Source organism: Mustela lutreola, chromosome 3, assembly GCF_030435805.1.
Source record: "Mustela lutreola isolate mMusLut2 chromosome 3, mMusLut2.pri, whole genome shotgun sequence".
NCBI classification, from domain to species: Eukaryota; Metazoa; Chordata; class Mammalia; order Carnivora; family Mustelidae; genus Mustela; species Mustela lutreola.
Genome location: NC_081292.1, coordinates 194,565,821 through 194,589,228, shown reverse-complemented (window position 1 = coordinate 194,589,228; position 23,408 = coordinate 194,565,821). Strand labels below are relative to the sequence as shown.

Here is a 23,408-nt window from a genome sequence, read left to right as displayed (position 1 = left end):
TGTGAATTAAAAGGTTATGTCAGAGGTTAAACTATGCAATTAAATCAAGAAAGCAGATTATTTGAGTAGCTGACATTAACTTTTGGAAAGAGACAGGATTAGCTGTACTTAGTCACATAGAAATCGCGTGAAATGAACAATGGGGAAAAATTATTTCACCAGGTACTTCCCTTGAAAGAAAAGCGTTCCATCTTGCACCTCTAATTTTTCATCTTAATTCTGTTACTTCACGAGGCTCATTATCCTTTTCCAGATTTGCACACAGTGACTGATGCATTGTGACAGGTTGTTTTTGTTTTTCTGCTTTAAAAAATATTCCCTCTCTCCCTAAATAATTATCTGCAAATTAACCTTTTCTCTTACTGGAATATTTGTGGAGATCAAATACAGAAAATAGAAACATGTAAGTGAGGCTCTTTAGACAGGAGATAAATTCTTTGAGGCCACCAGGGTATCATTTAGTAACCTCCTGGTACAGTCGGCTGGCTGGGCCCCCTTTTGACCTGAAAGAGTTAATGCTCTATTGAAAGTGTATGGATTGTCCCCAGCTTTTCTCCCTTGGAATGCTCTGACCCATTAATAGCAGTAATAATAATAATAGAAAACAATCCCACTTTGCCTCCATTACTCTGGAACTGTTAATGGTATCCTAACGTTTTTTATTCTCTAAGTGTAACTGAAAGCTGACATTCTCCTCAGCTAAAATTTCCAATGTAGTGTTTTTTTTCATTGCTGTTTTTACATGCCATGCAGGATGCTGAGTAAGGAATAAAGCAGAGGCTTATAATTGGTCTTTTAAATCATCATAAACATTTATTTTTCCCCCCATGGCTATATCTAGTGCCAATAACTCAGCCATAAGATGATGGGAAAAACTATTTAATGATACATCACAGCTCCTTTCTAAATTCTTACCCAGAACAAGGCAGGGAGAATAACACATGACATTTGGTTTGCTCAAAAGTTGATAATAAAAGAACAAAAGTAGATTTTTTTTGTGTGTGTGTGGGGCAGCATCAGCAGTGCACCCAATAGTCCTCTCTTTTTGATATATATATATATTTTTTTTAGAAAAGCTGTACATTTTTGTGTTTTTATTATAATTAACTACCAAAAGTAAAATAGGGCTCTACAATGTTTGGGGCAGAACCAGGGCTTCTGATCAGGGAGGCTGACTTCTATAAAAGGCGATTAATGAGGAAAACCCATTCTTGGGCTATCCAGACATTACAAGCGCTTGGCACGGAGCCTGTCACATAGTAAGTTCTAAATAAAGATCAGCTTTGTTGTTACTGTTGTTGAGGCAAAACAAAAAAATCCATCCCAGTTTTGGGTCTTAAGGTCACATGCCTGTGGGCCAAATGAGTCCCACCTAGTGCATGGTACAAACAGAAAGCCCTGCCTTGGTTATCATCCCCAGAAATAAGCACTGTATTTGAGTGACAAAGTTTGGACACAGTCGCAGACTTCAGAGGTCTCATACTGCTGGTGGGATCAATCACGCACCTGCTGATCTGGCTTCGAGTGTGGTCTTTGCTCTTTTTCCATCCTCTCTGTCCATCTTCACCTCTGCATGCCTCCCGCCCCACGCGAATGCTCCGCAGCAGGCAGATTGCGTTTGCCACCACTCATCAGGCTTCTGCTCTCCCTCCTTCCCGGTCAGTCCCTAGGACCATCTCTCAGTCCATTTCAGCTCTGAGTCTCCTTTTGTTCCCCCGACTCCTATCCCCCACTCTACATTTTACCATATTCCACCTTGTTTGGGGATGTTTTTGAATTCTGCATTTTAATCTTCCATAAACGCGTGTTCACAGTCGGATACCTCTCTGTATCTTCTTGGGATCACTTAAATCCAATGTCTATAACAGATGCGGAGGAGAACACCCTCCCCACCTTTTTTTTTTATTAACAGCAACATGACACAACCACACACATAGTATGTTGGAGCTCTGTGGCTTCCTCATTCATGGGTAATTTCAATTGATCACAACAAAATTTCATGAGATTGGCATTACTGGTAATTTAGATACGTTATTTAACTTACTATCAGGGCCTCAATTTCTTCAGCTATAAAATGGGGATATTGATAGCATATACTTCATATAATTAAATGAGTACAGACACCTGCACACTTGGAATGTACCAGATACAGGTAGCTGCTGCTGCTGTTTTCGTCATCATCAATATCATATCAATATCATATTTTTTTCACTTTCCCACTGTTACTGATGAAAAAACTGATGCCCAGAAAAGTTAAATGACTTGCCTAGACCTCAGGTCTTTCAATGCTAAATCCACATAAAAGGTGTTTCTTGCAGCGGCACTTGGGTATCTCAGTTGGTTAAGCCTCTCACTCTCCATTTTGGCTCGGGTCATGATCTCTGGTCATTTCATGTCAGGCTCTGTGCTAGCCATGGAGCCTGCTTAAGATTCTCTTTCTCCTTCGCACCCTGCCACCCTGTCCTATTTTCTCTCTCTCTTTCTCTCTCTCTCTCTCACTGTCTCTCGCTCACTGTCTCTCCCTCTCTTAAAAAAAAAAAAAAATTGGGGGGATTCACATTTATTTAGAAATGTCATTAAAGAGAAGCTTGACAGGAACATAGTCATACAGTGCAAACCCTCCTGGAGAAACAGACACCACCCCCGGTGCTGCAGCTCCACTGCCTCCCCCATGTGTGGCCTCTGTTGAGTAGCCATGAGAATGCAATGGGAAGAGCAGTGCCTTATGAGAGAAATTAGGTTAACTTTAAAATCCAAAGCAATGCATTTAATTAGTGCAATTGTAGGTAGGTTGTTTGAACCCTTGGTTAACCATAACAAGAATTCATTTTATTGTTTTCAGAAGCCATTCTATTTTTCCAAAGTGTATAGCAATTAGTTGTATGTCTACCATTATTTGAAATAATCAGGAAAATGGTCCCATCTTCACAGAGGAGTCAGGGGTCAAGAGGAAAAGATCAGTTTAATACAAACTGATCTGTCTCTGTTGGGAAATTTATCTCTCATAAAACCCACCTGGTAACATGACAACATGCCCTCTTATAGACTAACATCAGAACTTGTTCTCACCGCTCTGATCCGATCTGTACCTATGATCTCTTCACCATAATAACCGAGGAACAACCTTCCCTGTTTCTCAAGTATCTGTCTGACCTGAGAGGAAACAACTGGTGATTGGTATGTAGAAGAAGTATTAGAGAATAAGGGACTAAGCCAACTCTTTAGGTGACAATGGAAAATACCAATTTCAAACTGGCTTTTGCAAAAGAAATAGTCTGTTGAATCGGGCAGCTGAAAAGTTCAGAGGAGCATCTACGTAAAGAGAAGGCTGGATGTAGGGTGTCAGTGTCAACAGTGCTCTTTCTCCCAGTTCTGGTCCCTCTCATTGGACTTCATTTTTATGAAAAAGCAAGATGGCCCTCAGCAGCTCCAGGCTTACCCTCCTAGTAACCCTAGTAGAAAATAAGATGGCTTTTTCCAGGTCAGTCTAGCAGGGTTAGTTCTAATTAGCCCTGTGTAGACCAACAACTTACCCCCAAACCAACCAAGGGGATGCAATTGACTGACCAGTTATGCCTGGGTCATGGGCACACTTCTAGGTGAAGTAGGGGCTGCATAGTAACTCCCCCCAACCGCCTCCCCCAAAAAACAAGATGCTCATTCCATCTGGAATGGTGAATGCTAGGTAGGAAAAAAAAAAATGAATGTCAATACCAGGGGTAGATGAAAAGGGCAAGTCCAGATAGCCGGCAAGTTGTGATGTTCCTTCCTTTCCTCCAGGAGCTTCCCTGAGATGGAATGCAGCAGCATCTCCATGTTCTCTGAAATTTCACTACAGTCCAGCAAGAATTTCGGTACGAGAAAGATTGATCATAGACTTCCCCAAGTGGGAGTTATTAATGGAAATGCCACCTTCTTGTAACCTTGTTTCCTGCTGGCAGGGGCTCCTCAGGCTGAGTTATAGGGAAATTCCAGCATATTGTCAGATTTCACAACAACATTAAGTGGGACTTCCTTTTCATATTTGCCACCTCATTTATTTTGTGTGCCCCCATGTTATTAGTTTTACTGCCCATTAATCATTATGTATTACCCAAAATAATAAAGTGTGCTTTAGAGGAGATAGCTTCGGGTCTGGCTGTGGCAGTCACAGCTTAGCCATGCCAGGAAGAAGCTTGTGGATGGCAGGCAGTGCCCCTGTCCGACCCATCACAGAGACACTTCCAGGAGCACCTCTTTCTTCCCAGGTAGACTAGCCCACGTTTCTTCTGCCTTTCCCAGTTGGTCAGAGAAATGTCTAAGGCAAGTAGCTCCACTCGCTGTAAGGAAAGATGACTCACCGCACTAAAAATGTTTTAGAAGAATTGCTTCACAAAAGCCCGAAATCTGAATTGTTAACAGGAAGAAAGTGAAGACCACGATACTTTATTTGCCGTGAGTCCCATTACCAGGTAATACAGCGGTCTTTCTTCTCCTTGATTTATCCTATATATTTCTTCTATGTTGTCTTTTCTCAAAATACCAATATTACCAAGCCCTTCTGCTGGTGAAGAACTTTTAAAGGATTCCCGTTGCCCTCCTGCTGCAGTCTCACATTTTCAGCCAGAGTTCGAGGCCCTTCATGTCTTCCTTTACCCTGACTTCTTTCCCACCAATCCCCAATATAGTCCCTTTCCCTTACCGTTCACTCCATCCATCCTTTGTTGCCACCGCCAAAGAGGCATATCGGGTTTTCCTCATGTATTTCCTCCTTTGTGGAGGAACTGCTCACCTCCTACTTCTCCTGCCCGTGTCTGATTCATCTTCAAGGACGAGCCTTGCTTTGTTCATGTAGCATTAGCTAGTGACTGAGGATCAGGGTGTTTTGTCCTTTTTGTACTTTCATATGCCCACACCGCTCAGCCCGGAACTATGCCATATATCAACGTCCTTGGTTCTGTAGGGTTCAGTATTGTCTGTTGCCTCATGACCCCAAAGGTCGATGGCACTGTCTGGTTTGTCATTTTGTTGATGATGTAATGTGTCGGTCTGAGGGAGAAGAGTCACCCGGCTCTTTCCTTGGCCCAGGCATGGGCATTCCCATCGAGTGATTTTAGCATTTGGGTTCTGTGTGGAAAAGACCTCTGCAAGAAACAAGGTTTTGGGGCTATTGGAAAAAGTGAAGGGTATAGAAGATAATTTGAAAAGTGATGAAAAGTCTTAAACAATACAAAAATAATTCATTTCGCATCAAGAGGGGAAAGTCAAAGCTAATGATACCACAGGCCCCTGGTATATGGCTATGGAACAGAAATCCTCTTGGCATTCTGCTGGTTGTAAAGAAATCCTCCTAATGAGTGTAAACATTGCTCATAAAAGAAGACATATGGCACAAACTAATGTTTACTGAATACTTATATGTGCCAGGCATCATGTTTGGGCTCTTCCCAGAGAGTTCCCCTAACTACCCGGTAAAGAAAGTGCAGTCATTATCTCTGGTTTACAAGTTTGTCATTGTAACAAACTGTAAAATGTATAACAAATTTACAAATTACAAAATTTACAAACGAGGAAATTGAGTCACAGAGGGATTGAGAGCATCAAAGGTGACATAATTAGTGTAGATTGGAACTGGAAAATGAACTTAAGTGGTCTGATGCCAGACTGGTGCTTGTTATAACATTACTCTAAAGATGAAGTTATTACTGAATGGCGAAGAAGCAGTTAACTAGTGGAGTGAAGAGATAACATGGTACCCATTGGACATACCACTTCTGAGGAACCTGGAGTCAAATGTTTTTATATTCTAGAGTTTGGGAATCTGTATATATCCTCAGATGGGTCCCTCACAAATGGGAAGGGACATCTATTCATTATCTAGTGTTATCACTTCATGTGTGTCCATCTTTGCTCAGCACACAGATAATAACATCTTGGAGGAAAGTAGGTTCATTATCTTGTATTTCTGAGGCTTCAAAAACAGTGGGAGGAACTTAATTCCTGGGTTGTTGAGGTAAAGATAGCCTTGTAGAGCATCCCAGTGGCTCTGCCAAGTCAGGAGGCCAATATTTCTTTGTCTGCAAACTCAGGGAATTTTAAAAGGAATGGGAAGAGAATTGAGTTGAGTGGTTGTTCTGAGATTTACATGAGATAAGAACCATCACGAATGGTTCTCAAGTCATCAGGGAAAGGGAAATCATAAAATATTATGAAGAATTGTCCAAACTCACATTAAAGTACAGAATTCAAAATATCTGCAACAGATAGCTGTTTCTTCAGTCAAGCATCAGCTGAAGTGATAGGCTTGGGTTTAAACATGGGGACCCATAGAAGATAGAAATCTTGAAACTCAAGAATGACTCTCCCTCATGACGTAAGCAGCTCATGACATAAGCAACAAGTAGAGACCATCACCTCATACCTGTTACAATGGCTGTTAGCCAAAAGACTAGAAATGGGATGTGGGAAAAAGGGGACCCTCGTGCACTGTTGGTGGGAATGTAAACTGGTACAGCTACTATGGAAAATAATATAGAGATTCTTCAAAAAATGAAAAATAGAGCTACTTGTGGCCCAGCAATCTCTCTTATGAAGGAAATGAAATCACTGTTTTGAAGAGGTATCTGCACTCCTGTTTTCATTGCCACAATATTCACAATGGCCAACACATGGAAACAACACAAACGACCATCAGTAAATAAAGAGATAAAGAAAATACAGCTTGAATATACAAGGGAATATTACCCAGCCATAAAAAAGATGGAAATCCTGCCATTTTCAACAACATGGATGGATCTTGAGGGCATTATGCTAAGTTAACATAAGTGAGAGAAAGGCAAATATTATATGATCTCACTTATATGTGGAATCATAAATAGCTAAATTCATAGAAACAGCAGAATGTTGGTTGCCAGGACCCGAGGGATGGGGGAAATAGGGAACATTAGTCAAAGGACCCAGCTTCCAATTATAAGGTGATTATGTTCTGAGAATCAAAGTGCAACATGGAAACTATAGTTAACAATTCTGTACTATATAGTTGAAAGTTGCTAAGAGAGTAGATCTTAAATGTTCTTACCACGCACACCAGAAAATGGTCATTATGTGAGGTGATAAACAACCTTCTTGTGATAATCAATTGACAATATGTATATCAGGTCATCATTTATACCCCTTAAACTTTCACAATGTTATTTATCAATTATATCTCAATTAAAAAATGATACAGTGTTTACCCACAGGGAAAAGTAAAAGCGTAGACTCACAGGAAACAGTTCATTTATCCAAACTCCTGCCTTGTTTGAGAATCATTCTAGAGTCTACTCTCACTGAGATGGATTGTGACTGAAATGACTCCCATTACATAAGTTATTTTGTCTTGTTTTCCCACCTTCCTTCATTTGAGCTCTCTCTGAATGTGAATATACAAGTGAATTTGAGCAAAATCACTGGTGTATGATATGACCTCATGCTGTATAGGAAAGAACTTCGGAAATTATAAAGCAACAAGGAAGTATTTGTTACTATTATACTTATCCTCTGTTACCTTTATGACCAAGCACCGTTCTGAACCATAAAACAACTCAGTAGTCACTCATTGATAGATGACTTAATTCTGGCTTGACACTTTAACATTAAATTGAAATCTTACTTAAAATAAATCCATAGAGAGATTGTTATTCATATCCACACCAAACTGAAAAACACGCTTTCTATCAGGTCTATAAATAACTCAGTCACTGAGAATTTGAAGTGGGTCTTTTTTTTTTTTTTTTTTTGAGTACAGTCAGCTATCAAAAGGAGAGAAAATAGTAAAGCAAAAGTGCAAAAATAATGTTTGACCCTAAAAGATACAGATACTCAATTTACATAACATCATGTAAAAACATCTTTCTAAGTCTCCATCCAAGAAATCAATCAGTTTGACCTTTTAGTTATGCTAATGGTTTTAAAGAGACTTATTAGAATTCTTTATGTTGTACTTTATTTTGAGAGTTCTATAGTAGATAACCACAGAGAGCAGAAGCCACTCAACAATCAAAAGCAGAAGAAAGAGGTGCTGTGGAAGCAAGCCACACAAAGAGTAAACGGTAAAAGGAAAGGGTGGGGCAGCGAGTGGAATCACAGACGCGACTTGTGTTCAGAGTGAAAGCCTTTCCCAAGGTACACAAGAAGGAGCCGGAAGACAAATAAGGGTGTTCTTGCAGGGGTTATAAACCAGACTGAAGTTGCGCTCGAAGGAGGTAGAAATGGCAGAAAAGGTTAATATTACAAGAAGAGAAGTTAAGCAAAAGGAATGACTAGTATAAAAAGGTGAAACACAGAGAAGATTAATGAATAGTGATAGTTCAGGCAATAATTATTAAACCCTTGAAAGTGACACCAAAGAACCCAAGGGCTATACTAACCAAGAAGACTCTGAGCGCTTTGAGGAAGTGAAGCAACTCGGAGGTGTGTTTCTCCCGATAAAATTTGGTTCCCCGTCCCCGTCCTGGAGAAAAGGGGCGTCCAGGTGCTGTAACCACCCTTCACCTTCTCCTTCATTTATCCCTACAACAAGTATTTGTGTAGTACTTCCCTGTGCTGAAGAGACCAAGTCAACAGGACTAAGAAAGTGATGGGTGGCATTTATCAACCCTATTGATCCTGTTTCACAGGTGGAAAAGCTTGCTACTTTAGACAGTTCATTGGACTCTCAAATAAGCCTTTTATTCCCCCTCAATTAAATAATAAAATTAGCTTTGATTTGTTTTGATTCTTTTACTTAACCATATTCCCTTTTGGAGATGATGCTATTTATCCAATTTTTAAATTAATTATTATTTTGAATGCCAATTGTGAGTTATTATTGTTGTTGTTGTTTTAGTTAGGTAAGAGTTTCCCTAATAAGCTAGATAAGAGGGAATGCAAGAGATCACAACCAACAGTTCTTGGGAATGGGTTTATCTGAGTTCTTTAGTCATCTCAGTGGAATCTACCCAGAAATATGATTATATATAGATATTTTTAAATAATTTACCCATTAAATTGAACCAGACTCCAGTCCCTTATCCACAAAAGAGACAATAAATGGAAAAAGGTGTCGTTAGAATGTTTTTGGTGCAGTAAACTCACTGTTCTCTACCTTTGTCGCCCATCATTTGAGTCCAGGGAAGAAACCAAAATCAAGCATAAGATTTCAACATTTAGTCTGTAAGAGAATGAACTTCCAGTAACAACGAGCTTGTGTAACAGCACGTGGCAAAGATTTGAAGGACTTTGGGAGGGCCATGCCCACACTCATCATCAAAGCAATGTGTTTTATTTGTTCACCTAATCTTCCCATATTTTCTCTAGATATTTTCATTTTAAAATAGACAATGTTTGGAGACAGAGTAGAAGAGATTATGCAAATCTATGAATCTTAATGAGAAGTTCATTATTGAACATTTGACATGAATTTCAAGAAATGATGAAAGACCCTGGGATTTACGAGACTTAAAAGAAAAATCTCTTCTCCTGGAGAACTTGGAAATTGCCAGTAAAAGAACTGAGACCCAAATGACAGCAGATAATGTATAAACCAGATTACATTATGCCCTATGGTAATGAATAGGAAACGGGACCCAGTGATAAGCTTGGAATGATGATCAATATTTGGAATACTGAGATAGGCAGGAAGGTAATTAGGCCCATTATGGACATAGTTAGCACAGATAACATAATTTGAGAGATTATACATTTGGATATTATGGGGAACTTTTTTTCCTAGGCTAATGGATTTGCAATGATATCTATTCAAGCACATAAGACATTTTGCCTCTAGGGAAACTACTAAAAAAATCGAATATACAAAATTTTCAGTTAAGTGTAATCTAAAATAAAAAGACAAAGTGGGATGTATTGGAGAATAAAGTGGTGTTGTGACTTCCTACTTGGAATTTATAATAGTTTTTCATTCAAAGAGTTTTAAGGCTATTAATTTCACATCACAACTCCCCATGAAGCAAGTAAAGCATTTCTATTGTATTTGCCCAAGTTCATTGCTCATAATACAGCAATGCCAAATTGATAATGAAAGCAAGCTATCTTGCCGAATTCCCGGTCTTCTTAAGTTTCACGCTGTGACCCCTGAATAGCATTGCAATCATTCTCATCCCCAATTTACTAGTGGGCACAATTTCTCTATTTTAGAGGGAGGAACACTAACTTAATTAATTTTCACTAAGTGCCTTGAGGGCCATTGATGTTATTGAAATGTGCAAATTAATACATTATTTATTCTTAACTTATCATAAGTATTTATTAATTATAAGGCTCTAGCTGGGAGAAAAACTTGCCACATATACAAAAGTGAATACCTTCCCCAAAATAATTCCTTATGTTCTAATAAGAATGGATTGGAAGCAATTTCATCAATAATGGAAGATCCAATTACTGGTCTTCTGGATTAAGGCGTTCTCTTATTGCAAGATTTTAATGCTAGGACGGGAAGTTCAAATATTGCCAGTGAAATCTCAGACTAATTAAATGATTACAGCCTTAAGGAAAGGGCAACCAAGACTCCTCCCCTCTCAGTTTTCCCAATGATAGTCTCTATATGCAGTGAACAGATGTGGACATATACCCTATTTCAAAAGAAAAAAAAATGTAAGGAGTTGTTTAAAAAAAAATCAGTTCAACTTTTGAATAAAAAAGAAATGATGCTATTTCTTTAGCAAACCCTCATCAGCTTTTTGCGGAAGGAATGGTTGTAGTTAAGAATGCAGTGGTGGAGGGACACCTGGGTGGTGTAGTCGGCTAAGCATCTGACTCTTGGTTTTGGCTCAGGCCTAATCTCAGAATGGTGAGATCGAGCCCCAAGGGGGGGGCTCCATGCTCTGCACAGAGTCTGCTTGAGTTTCTGTGTCCCTTGTCCTCTGCCCCTCCCCTAGCTCGCACACGGATGCGCTCTTGCTCTCTCTCGTATAAGTAAATATAACTTAACAACAAAAACAAAGAATGCAGTGGGGGACCCAAACAAATGAATTCTGCTAGGCCTTCACTTATTCAGATGTTTAGAGGTGACAGTAATTGTCACCACTGTTTTATGAGCATAGACCATGTGGCAAATCCTCTTTCATGCTTGTCCTACCATCATTTTACAGATAAGGAAACTGAAGCACGGAGGGGTTAGTAACTCAGGAAACAAGTGGCAGAGTTGTTGGCATGTCTCACAGCGTCCCCTCTTACTCACTATTTACAATACCCCAGACTTCTGTTCTCTGTTATCCTAATCACATGCCTGTAGGGAACCAACAGTGGTTTGCAGCCATGGGGCAAGGGCAGGAATCCAAGACTGAGTCAGAGAAACTGAGGTCCACATCCAGATAGTCCTCCAGCAAGGACTTTCTGTTTTGTAACACATCAACATGGGACGTTCTCCCTAGAAGGTGGGGGCCGTGGTTTCCCAGGGTGTGAAGGATCCGTTTTACAGGCGCTCCTCTTGACTTAGATAGTAGCTCCCATGCCACCTGTTTCATGCCCATTGCTCACACAGAGAAGTCTTCGGCCCTTTAAATCCTTGCACCCATTCTCTTCCTAACACTGGATTTTTCTGGTTGACAGGGAGTAGTGGATAGATCTCTGGCTTGGTGGACCAAAAGGCATGATCCTGAAACTTCCCTCTACTGTTTGTGGGAAAGGCTTCTGGGACTCAGTCAAACCAGCCCTTCCTACCTTTAGGAACAGATGAATCTTTGAAAGTGCTATAGCATCTTTAAAAAAAGTCAGTGATAACTCTTTCTGAGGACTTATTTTAAGGAAAAATTTGGCACAGGGAAATTTAAGAGAATATTTCTATTATATGACCTTGAGAATCATTTTTATCATGTAAGGTCCCTCCTCTAGCACCCTTGATAATGATTCTATCATTTGTTTAAAGAAGTTTGTGTATGTCAAGTTTGTGTTCTTTGATGGAAAGATGAGTTTTCTCAGAGAACATGGTCACTGGACATAGAAGCCATAAGTTAAAATAATAAAGCCTTACTAATAAAGTGAGAAAGAAGATTTATTCCCTGGCATTGGCAAGTAAGTGAGGTTGGCCTGGAAATCATTGAACAATCATATTAAGATTAGTTCTGTAGATGCTCAAAATGGGACAAGTAAATGCTCGAATCTGGACAGAGCCCACTCATCCTGAGACTGATAACACATGGTAATCATAGATCACCCTCTCAGACAATTGCTTCCAATCAGCCACAGCCAATATCACATCCACTGCAGAGAAAATGTGAGGCGTCATCATATTTTGGGATGACTTCAATGGAATAGAATGACTGAGGTTTTGAATTTGATTAATTACTGTACATTATCCCTTCAGAGAGACCTCTACTTTTAATGGGAACCTAGAAAAAATATAATTGGTGTAAATGGTTAGGCTAAAAATAGTGACTCTTCCCATTCTAAAAGCTACAGAATTTCCTAGGTAATGTCAACCTAAGTTTGAAGCGGTGAGAGTAAGAAAAAGGGAAGAGGGATTAAATGTGCCCATTTATTGGAAGCCCTGGGACATCTAGAAGGGATGTGTAATCCTGGTCAAGGCCCACATCAGAATCTTCGTTCACTTGGAACTTCAGTTCAATACACCTGCGAATTCTTGCAAAGGCTTTCCAGCTTTCAGATTTCCCTCTCTCACATCAGCCTGCCATCTCTGCATCCTGTTGACTCCCCAGGAATAAACAGAAACAATTCTTCCAAGCCTGACAACCCCTGAGATCACATTTACAACCCAGGACTCAAGCAGTTTTGCTTTTAATTTTACTATTACTACATCCAATACAGCTAGGTTGTAATTTTGGCCAACGTCAGTTGATGCTTCTAAATTGTGGCTTCTATTTATTTTTGTAAAGTGAATTAATTCCTGGCTCTATTAATCCAGCAAAATCCATGAATCCTTAATGTTCAGTTTGCTTAGAATGAGTCACAGTGTATTTGTTCCTTCTCAAATATGACTTCTTGCTGAGCGTTGGATGAGCTCCTCTTAGATAGCGTGCCTTATATCTTGGATGATTTATTTGCTTTCATGTTCCGTAGAATTTACTGCAAAAGGTTGACATGAATACTTACAGTTTGGGCTGTAATATAATCTCTTGGATGGCAATTAATAAATAAGAGATGGTTACTATTGTTGACAGAGGAGCTAAGCTTTCTCAGATAGCGTTCTTCATCTTCTTGTTTTCACCACACTTCACGTCAGACATCCTGAGGGGTTGATGGTGTAAAATATTTTCTGTAAACTCCAAAGCTTTTACTGTTGCTTCAATACCCCAAACCTCTATGTTGCCTTTTGTTTTCTTGTCAGAAACGATCTTATCCAATTTCTGTTTCTTCAACTTGCCTTCCTTCCTGAGAATATTAGAAGTATGCCTCTTTTTGAATTTAGTAGCAACATAGTCTCAGTGTTTGTGACTTGCAAGTAGCATCTGAAATCTGTCCCCGAAATCTCTTGTAATTTTTTTTTCGCTCAAGCTCATCTCGGTTGGGTTGATCCAAGATATACTGTTGCCTATAAGATGCAGTGTTTATTGTCATCATGTATGTTGTCCAAAGTGCAGAATTACCTCCTGGAAGTTAATGATGAAAGTAGAATTACAGGAACATCTGATCTTTGTATTTTGCCTACTTGGCCCATCTCACGGGACTAATCTAGACTGATGATCTTCTTCTAGAGACGAGGACTCTGTGGGCCAGTTTAAGTAGCTTGACTCTAATCGAATTGAGGGCAGAGGCCAAGTTTCTCTTTAGATCAGAAATGCTGGAGTGAGGCTGCCTAAGGACATTCCCAGTTCTGATGCGGAGTGAGTGTGTAATTTTACAGCCGTTATTTCTCTGCTCTGTGCATGAGTTCCCTCATCTATAAAATGGGATTAACAATAATAACTGCCAGGATTATAGGAAGGTAATACAGGTGAAGCACTTAGAATGGGACAAAGCTTGTCATGCCATGTTAGCTATTAGAATTATTATTATTCTATGTTTAACATATCCGGAACATACGGAAAAGAGGCATTGAGCAAGGTACTTTATGTACATAATCCTAGTATGTACTCAATCTGTATCTGTTGAAAAACTGCAAAGTAGTTTATTCCCAGAAACGCAGATGTGGCCTCCATGTGGTAATAACCTCCTTTACAACTGGAGAGGATTGTGAGATGTCGCCCCAGTGGAAAGGCACCCTGATAGAATTATTTCCATCTTTAAAATAATCTTCGTGATGCTGGTATTTAAATAGCCTAATCCTGCTATAGCCAACCAGAAAGCCTGACTGTGGCTGGGAATGGAGGTCACGGCATGGGGGCAGGGGGCAGCTACAGGGCCAAATGGTGCCAATGAAAGATATTATATATCGGAAAACAAATTACTAGAATTCACTTAGGTTTGGGGATTTTTTTATTTGTTTGTTTGTTTGGAATTACATAATTACACTTAAAAATTACCTTTTTTCTAGATACCCAAATAGAAATACAGTTTTGGACAATAAGCATTGACACAGAAAAGTTATTTTCTTTCTTGCTTTGCTTTATTTATTTTTTTGACTAAATGAATTGCATTCATGATACATTAATAGCCACTAGAGTGAAGTGTTTAATCATAAAAATTACGATCACTTCAATGTTGATTTCTATGCTTAGTATGTTACTCAAGAATCACAAAAATGATCATGGAAATGGTAGAAGCTACCATGTAGGGGCACCTGGGTGGCTCAGTCAGTTGAGGGTCTGATTCTTGATTTCAATTCAGGTCATGATCTCACGGTCATGAAACTGAGCTCTGCATTGGGCTCTGTGCTCAGCCGGGAGTCTGCTTGAGACTTTCCCTCTCCGTCAACCTCTCCCCCCTCCAAAGCTTGCTTGCTCTCTCTCTCTAAAATATATATATATATATATATATATATATATATATATATATATTTATCTTTAAAAAGCCACAATGTAGGGAATACTTTGGATCGGCACTGTGAGAGAAGCCCTCTTTATCTTAGATGCCGTGTGCGTGTATGTGTGTTTGTGTGCGCGTGTACAATCTCTGTAGACTGCTAGAAACGTTCAAATTCATAGATATCTGTGTATGGGCATGAATACACACAGGAATATTTATATAGTATATGTTATGATTTTAAATCTTACCACAACTTCACGCACAAAGAAAGGAAACTAAGGTTCCAAGAACTCAAGCCACTTGGTCAAGGTTGGCAAAGCTGGGGTCGAACCCCAAACCCCACCCACTCAGAAACCCCCTTTTTAAAGATGCCCAAACAAATATTTCCGCAACAGCAGACTTTTCCATTACACCACACCATGCCTCCTTGGGGAAAGGGTCCATTTTTGCCCTTTCTTTTCCAGACTCTCCAAGCAAAGATTTCGGTCCAACTCTGGGTTTGAAAAAGTCCAGTTCCTTGGAGAGCCTCCAGACTGCGGTCGCTGAGGTCAGGAAGAACGAACTTCCCTTCCACAGGCCCCGGCCGCACATGGTCCGCGGCCGGGGCTGCAACGAGAGTTTCCGGGCGGCCATTGACAAATCCTACGACGGACCGGAAGAGCTCGAAGCCGGTAGGACTAAGGGCCTCCTTACCCGGTTTCTTCATCTCATTATCATCCGCGAATCATAGCCAAGGATGTGTGCTTAATGACAAAGAAAAATGATTTAAGGATCACAATTATATTTTTGATATTAAAAGTAATTCGTTTTCCTGAGATGTTTTGCCCTTTGGCTTAACGAACGTGGAATTGGCTGACACAATATGCAATTTATTCGACAGTGCAAACGCTAAAGAAATGTCCCCCTTCACTCTCCTACAAGGACCAACTGTCATTTGCCCTTAGGCTGGGAGCACTAAGTATGCATTTCTTGACATTCTTATTCGAGTCATTAGAAGCAGCCTCAACCTGAGGACTGACTGCATTAATTGGGTAAAAGCAGTTGGGTTACATGTGTCCTCAGAAACCTCTCCTGGAAATAAACTCGCCCTGTTTGTTTGCCAGCACACGGGCTTTCCGAGCCAATCGAGGTTAACAAGCTGTCTTTCAGAGATATTCGTGTTGTGCCACGGATCAAACCTTTCATACCCCTGGCTGAACCACCCACTGCTCCCTCCTCCCTACAGGAAACCTTACTTGAAGTAACCAGATTTAGGCAGTTGTCTCTTCAAAGGGTACAAGTAGCCACGTGCAAGGGTAAAACTCTGGCGTGGTTCCTGCATCCCTCTGTATTTTACATTTGACTTTTCTTGATACACTAACCGTCAGTGCCCCTGACCGCATGTATTGATTTTTCTCTCCGCACAGACGGTCTGTCTGATAAGAGCTCTCACTCCGGCCAAGGGGCTCTGAGTTGTGAATCTGTCCCTCAGGGGAGCCCTGAGCTGGAGGACGGGGAGCAGAAAGCCAGGAAAATCAAAAAACCGAAAGAGAAGGAGAAGAAGAAGGAAAAGGGCAAACTGAAAGCCAAGGAGAAAAAGCTGAAAGAGGAAAATGAAGACCCAGAGAGGAAAATAAAGAAGAAAGGGTTCGGTGCCATGCTGAGGTAGGGGCGTGCTGCGAAGGCACAGCGGGCCTGGTCTTGCTTTTTGGGTTTTCCTGGTGAAATTGTTGATCTGTGTGTATCCAGAAAACAATGGCAAGTGTTCCCTCCTTTTTAGCTAAGTACATAAAAATCTCAACGGCGAAGGCACTCGTTCCTTTCCCACAGAAGCAGAAGGAGCCTTCCTCGGTGGCCCCCGAGGTCCCCCCGGGATGCCAGGAGGCTGTGTTCAGTTTGCTGTGAACGAAAGGCTGATGCCTGGGAGAGACATGGGCTGTGCTCACAGGCCTTGGTTTTTGCGGTGAATTAAATGCGTCCTCAGTGTGGGGAAAGCGAGAGGTGAGAGGGAGTCCCCCGCCATGGCGTGTACGACACCCCAGGTGACTTAAAGAAGACAGAGTAGACAGAGCTCACTCACCCACCCCGTAACTGGAGGTGCGTGGCCAGGCCTGTGAGCACATTAGCACCTGCAAAGCGGGGAGCGGACAGTGGAGAGGTACTGCGTCTAGGGTCGGAGCACCCAGTCCTCGGTCCGTGACCCTGCACACGTGAGCTGCCCGGCTTCATGGGTGCTTCACTTCCCCAAGCCTCCTGTCTTCTCTTTAACAGTGAGGCCAGCAGACCTGCTCTCCTGACTCAGTGGGGTCGTGAGACGCGGTGTCAGATGCAGCCAGCCCAGCGGCTGGGCTTGGCCCCCAAGGGCACCATCAGAAACCAACTTTGGCTCCTGTCCTACAGCTAATTCCAAATGTGCTTTGTTGATGCTGAAACAATATCCACAATTCAGTGACGTCACTCCAGCCGATGGCTTTCTGGTCACTTTGGGTCTTAAAACAACCTCTGCCTCGGAGTCTAAAATGCCAGTCTAATGTTAACCGACACTTCCCTTCCCTGCGCCTCAAGTCTCTACCCCAAGGTGATGTGGGGGCAAGATCCCACCTTCTCCTGCTTCTCAGTCTCTGGACCCAGGGGGAAGGGAAAGGCAGTTGTAGAACCAGGGTGGAATTGTCCTTAACTGGTGTCTGGATCTGGTATAATCTGGCCGTTGGGAGCCTTTGTGGGCGAGTTTTATAGACTTTTCAGTGGCTCCTTGCTGTACCAGTCACTAAACAGGAGAAACTTATCTCTACTGATATCCTGAGATCCTCTGACCCTTAGCCTCTGACCTCAGAACCACACCCTGAGGTTTTATGTGTGTGTGTGTGTGTGTATGTGTGTGTGTGTGTGTGTGTGTGTTCTGTTCCCCCCAGCCCCCAGCTAATAGCCTTAGATGGTGTCAGTTGGAGATGCCTATGTTTACTTGGCTCCCAGGAGTTGCCTATCTCTTGCCCCTCCAAGTGATAGAAACCCATCCTGGAGGCGCCTGGGTGGCTCAGTGGGTTAAGCCGCTGCCTTCGGCTCGGGTCATGATCTCAGGGTCCTGGGATTGAGTCCCGCATCCTCCTCTCTCTCTCTCTGCCTGCCTCTCTGTCTACTTGTGATCTCTCTCTGTCAAATAAATAAATAAAATATTAAAAAAAAAAAAACCCAGCCTGTTCCCATTGCTCGCCCCTCCCCCCTTTCTGCCATAGGGATGTCCCACTCAGCCTGACATGCTCAGATTTCTCCAGAGCAGAGTCCAGCCCTGTTCTGTGCCTCCCCAGCTCTGGAGCCACGAGCCAAACCCAAGCTGGCATGCGCGGGGAAGGAAGAGGGGCCGTGAGTGTTTGTGTCTCAAGCAAATGGGGAGGATGACTGTCTCCTTTCAGACGACCGCCCTCAAATGCTCTCGGGGGCCATCTTGCAGACTCCTCACTTATTTTATTGGGGGGTAGTGGGGGGAAGCAGCCCTTTCCATTATTTTCTTTGCTCTTACAACTTTCCATCACAGAGAATCTCTCTCTCAGTCTCTATCCTTCTTTTATCCAGGGGCCGAAGGTGAGGGATGGGAGGTGATGTTGGCTACCTCTTAGTCAACTCTTAGGAGATATCTCTCTCAAGAATGCTGGGTGGCTGCGGCGCCTGGGTGGCTCCGTGGGGTAAGCCTCTGCCTTCGGCTCAGGTCATGGTCCCAGCGTCCTGGGATCGAGCCCCACATCAGGCTCTCTGCTCAATGGGGAGCCTGCTTCTCCCTGCCTCTCTGCCTACTTGTGTGATCTCTCTCTCTCCCTGTGTGTCAAATAAATAAATAAATGAAATCTTTAAAAAAAAGAAAATACTGTGTGGCATTTGTCCTAGGATGTTTTTAGTTTGGGATTTTTTTTTAAGATTTTATTTATTTATTTTAGAAGGAGAAAGATACAAGTGTGAGAAGGGGAGGAGCAGATTTGGGGGAGGGAGTTTCAAGCAGACTCCTCACTGAGCACAGAGCCCAAAGTGGGGCTCAATCTCATGACCCTGAGATCACAACCCCAGGTAAAACCAAGCGTTAGATGCTTAACCGACTAAACCAGCCAGGTAACCCAGGTTTGGGATTTTCAATGAAAATTTCAGATAGAAACAGAAAGCTCTATTCCATATGTGTTATTCATGTAATATATGAATATAAATATAATCTGTTATTATATATAAATAGGGAAAGAGAGAGACTCGTTGAAACTGCAAAATCACATTTAGGCAACACAGATAATATTGATAGCAGTAGGACACGTCTCAATAAATGCTGGTTTGTTTTTCCTGGTGGTCTCTATAGACTCTGTCTTCCCATTTGACATTTTGAATGTTAAACTTGCCCTTTTTCCAGGTAATTATTATGATTTCCAGAATTTGCAGGCTATGCTTTAACCACCTGATAACAATGACACACACAATCCAAATATATAGATGGGAATTGCCTTTGAATTAGTGGAGGTCAGGTTTAAACAGGACAGGCTCTGCATGTGGAATGCTAAATTGAATCCCAGCTCCTCCTATTATCTATCTAGGTAGCATTCAGCATACTGTTCAATCTATGTGCCTCAGTTTCCTCATCTGAAAAATGGAAAAAATAATAGAACATACCATTATTTTGGGAATTATATATGTTTAGTTACATGTAACATGCTTATAGAACAGCACCTGGCAAGAAATACACATTCAATAGATGTTGTGGTAAGCAGAATAAAGGCCCCTTAAAGATGTCCATAGCGTAATCCCTGGTACCTGTGAATATGTCATGTTACATAGCAAAGGAGAGTTAAGGTACAGATGGAATTAAGGTTGGGGATCATCTGACTTTAAGATAAAGATGATCATCCCAGATTCCCCCCCCATGACCCAAAGTAATTATGAGAAGCCTTAAAAGTAGAAGAGAGGCCTGCCTGGGAGGCTCAGTGGGTTAAACCTCTGCCTTAGGCTCGGGTTATGATCTCAGGGTCCTGGGATCGAGCCCCATATCAGGCTCTCTGCTCAGCGGGGATCCTGCTTCCCTCTGTCTCTCTCTGCCTGCCTCTCTGCTACTTGTGATCTCTGTCTGTCAAATAAATAAATAAAATCTTTAAAAAAAAATAAAAGAGGAAGATACGACTGAAGAAGAAAGAGGCAGAGGAACGCAATGTTGCCAGCTTTGAGATGGAGGGAGGTGACCATGAGCCAAGGAATGAGGGCTGCCTCTAGAAGTTAGGGCTGAGGGGGGGAGTATGTCTGGAGAGCCTCTAGGGAAGAACCCAGCCTACCAAATCCTTAACTTCAGCCTATGTCTGTTGTTTAAGCCACTATGTTTATGATACTTTTTTACAGCATCAATAGAAAGCTAAAATAGTTCTTATAATTATTAGTAGTACTTCTACAATATCATGGTAATTTATAAGAAAACAAGTTCCTCTTTAAGGTGTTAAAGAAAAAACAAAACAGATTTAACTAGAGTAGTCTACAAATATAAAAATTATTAAAGCCTCACATATCCCATTTTTCTAGAATATTACTCAAGTAAGCCTTCACTTTATATTTTGGCCGATTCATATTCTCCTGCCAGAATATAGAACCCATTCCTTTTGTTGTCCGATATACGCTATATTTGCCCATGGTGGAAATCACACGTCCTAGCTCCTTTAGACATCTAGCAACTCCGTGTTGTTTCCTTCTCCGGTTTTAGGAAAATTAAGATCTGAAAGGTGGTGTTTGATTTTATCTCCCGTGTAAAAATAGCAACTGTTTTCCATAGCCTTTTGCATCTGAGTGTGTGAGCATATTGGAGTTGCTGCTGCATGCACATTTTCAGCAACAAAGAACACAAAAGCTGTTGCCATTAGCCAACAGATTTTGCTTTAATTCTCATCTGTTGCTCAGATGCTATTGACTTCGTTTCTTTCTTATTTAAAAAAAGATTGATTGCTATAAGGTTCTCTAGAAGGTAGATGTGTGGCTTAAATATGTATTATTTGTTCCATTATCTGCATTTCACAGCCACTCTCCTGACATGGAGCTTTAATGCAGGTTGTGCCGTGGACAGTGGCACCTGGCCAAGGGCACGTGTGGGGACGAAAATCATCTCCCTCTCCTCAGCTACGCATCGCGAAAGTGTGAATGTGTTAGCAGGGGCTTTGCTCTGGCTTGTAAAATGCTAAGTGTTGTGTGCTTTTCTAATATTAGCTCGTCCATTCATGTTAATGATATGTAGTCATAGAGTTTAGCTCATTAGTTAATTTGACCTACTCCTGATCCTTTTGAAAAAATTGTGGGGATCTTGTTAACTTGTATCTTTAAATGTGCGGTCTGGTGCCAGTATGCTTAATGCTTTTCTTTCTTTTTTTCTTTCTTTTTTTTTTTAAGATGTTATTTATTTATTTAACAGACAGAGATCACAAGTAGGCAGAGAGGCAGGCAGAGAGAGAGGAGGAAGCAGGCTCAGACAGAGAGCCTGATACAGGACCCTGGGATCATGACCTGAGCCAAAGGTAGAGGCTTTAACCCACTGAACGACCAGGCACCCCTTTTCTGATTTCAGAATTACCTCCTCATAGAGTCAACTGTAGCTCTGACACAAGCCATGAATTATTATGGAAAAATATGCAGCTCAAGAATCTAGCAACTTTGTTAGTTTCCCTGAATCCTCTGCTTACCTGCTGTTGAAAGAGGACATTGGGGAATCAGGATGCTTAAATTTTTTCATCACGTGTTGGCTTCTTTAGGGCCTTGTGCTCTTCATGGCACTAGACTGTAGAAATAATGCCTGTGGCTCCTTGCGGCCAAAGGCTGAAGCCCAGACCCACTCAGTAGACAAGGCAATTGCCATCAGCCCCTGGCTGTTCTTCTGGGGTCTAGCAGATCTTTTCTAAGCACTGGAGAGAAATAGCCTTTAGCCAACAAAATCTTGCACATTCTAGAGCAGAAAGCCCAGCATGAAGTCCCTAATTTCTTAATTATTTAATAGCCATGTGGATCTTTGATTCTTTTTTTTTTAAGATTTTATTTATTTATTTGACAGACAGAGATCACAAGTAGGCAGAGAGGCAGGCAGAGAGAGAAGGAAGCAGGCTTCCTGCTGAACAGAGAGCCTGATGCGGGGCTCGATCCCAGAACCCTGGGATCATGACCTGAGCCGAAGGCAGAGGCTTTAAGCCACTGAGCCACCCAGGCGCCCCGGATCTTTACATTCTTTAAACTGATTTCTGTCCCAAGTCTGTGTTTAAAATCATTCCTTTATATCATATTTGCTGCTGCTTCCTTTTGATATTATAGGCCACTTACTTCAGAGACCTTTGAATTATCTACTTGTGCTGCACCCTGAATGGAAAACCTTGCTGTTGATCAAGTACCTTTTCTATACTCTTTGTGTGCTTTGGTACCTAAGGGAATTTTGCATGGTAAATTCCTTTTTAATGGATTAACAAATAACAAAGTGCTACACTTGCCCATAGAGAGGTTCATCTCTGTTTTAAAAATTTGCCCATAGTCATTGATTAATAAACTATGTTGAATGCTTAGTCTTCGCCAAGCACCTTCATAATCAGTCTTCATTTATTCCATATTACTTACTGAATGCTCCTTTTGCATCAGGCAGTGTTCTAGACCCCAGGCATACAGTGATGAAGTCCTTGCTTTTATGGGTTTGTTGTTGTTGTTGTTGTTTGGGGTTTTTTTGGTCTTAGAAAAGGAAGGAAAACTCAAAGACTTTTGAATTTCTTTTGGTGAGTTTAAAACAAAATAAGCAAAATACCACCTAAACGTGTAAAGTACTTGTAGCAAGGGATTTCCCAGGCAGAGGTGGGACATTGGGCTCAGTTACCTGGGACAAAGCACTTCCTTGTCAGCTTGAGGGAATCAATAGTCAGTTTATTTGGTGCTGAACAAGACATCCAGGCTGCAGCTCTTACGTGATTTGCATCCCAGTGAGGAGAAGAGAATAAACGCTAACTCAAATGACTGAGATTATTTTGGACTGTGGTAGGTGTTACGAAGAAGGTGAAGTCAGAGGGATGGTGTCCTCTGTGTCCTCACAGTGACTTCCTACCTAACAGACTGTGCACCTGCCCAGGCCACACTGAATTTCAGCAGATTCGTTATCAGAACCTCGCATGCTGTGGTACTAAATGCCAAATCACTTTATGCCTGCTCTTTCTTTATTTTTTATGTTTTTGCAGCATAGGAATATGAGGTTACTTTTAAACCAACTTCACATAAAGCTGTAACAGAACACTAACCCAAATTGTGTCTGTTTTAGCATGCAAAACCCTATTGCACCTGAGGTAAACAATCTGAAGACACGTGGGCTTTAATCTAAAGGGCGAACTCGATTTGCAGCTGTGTGTGTCCACTCTATTCCTCCTGGCCCATCAGGTGGATGTTCCTTTTTTTGTTTGTTTGTTTTAAGTAGGCTCCACATCCAGTGTGGGACTTGAACTCATGACCCTGAGATCAAGAGTCACATGCTCTTCTGACTGAGCCAGCCAGGGGCCCCGGTTGGATATTCTTCATTGTTTCTTCTCAACTCA

General features: G+C 41.5%; 1 protein-coding gene across 3 annotated transcripts in view; it reads left to right on the top strand.

Moving 5' to 3' along the window:
* The window catches only part of PARD3B (par-3 family cell polarity regulator beta), a 1,047,303-nt gene that overhangs the window by 726,587 nt on the left and 297,308 nt on the right, over positions 1-23,408 (top strand). For all 3 annotated transcript variants that reach the window (XM_059168302.1, XM_059168301.1, XM_059168303.1), the window contains 2 exons: positions 15,342-15,548; positions 16,284-16,521. In XM_059168302.1, coding sequence (XP_059024285.1) covers positions 15,342-15,548; positions 16,284-16,521 — 445 coding nt within the window. The remainder of the gene's footprint in view (positions 1-15,341; positions 15,549-16,283; positions 16,522-23,408) is intronic.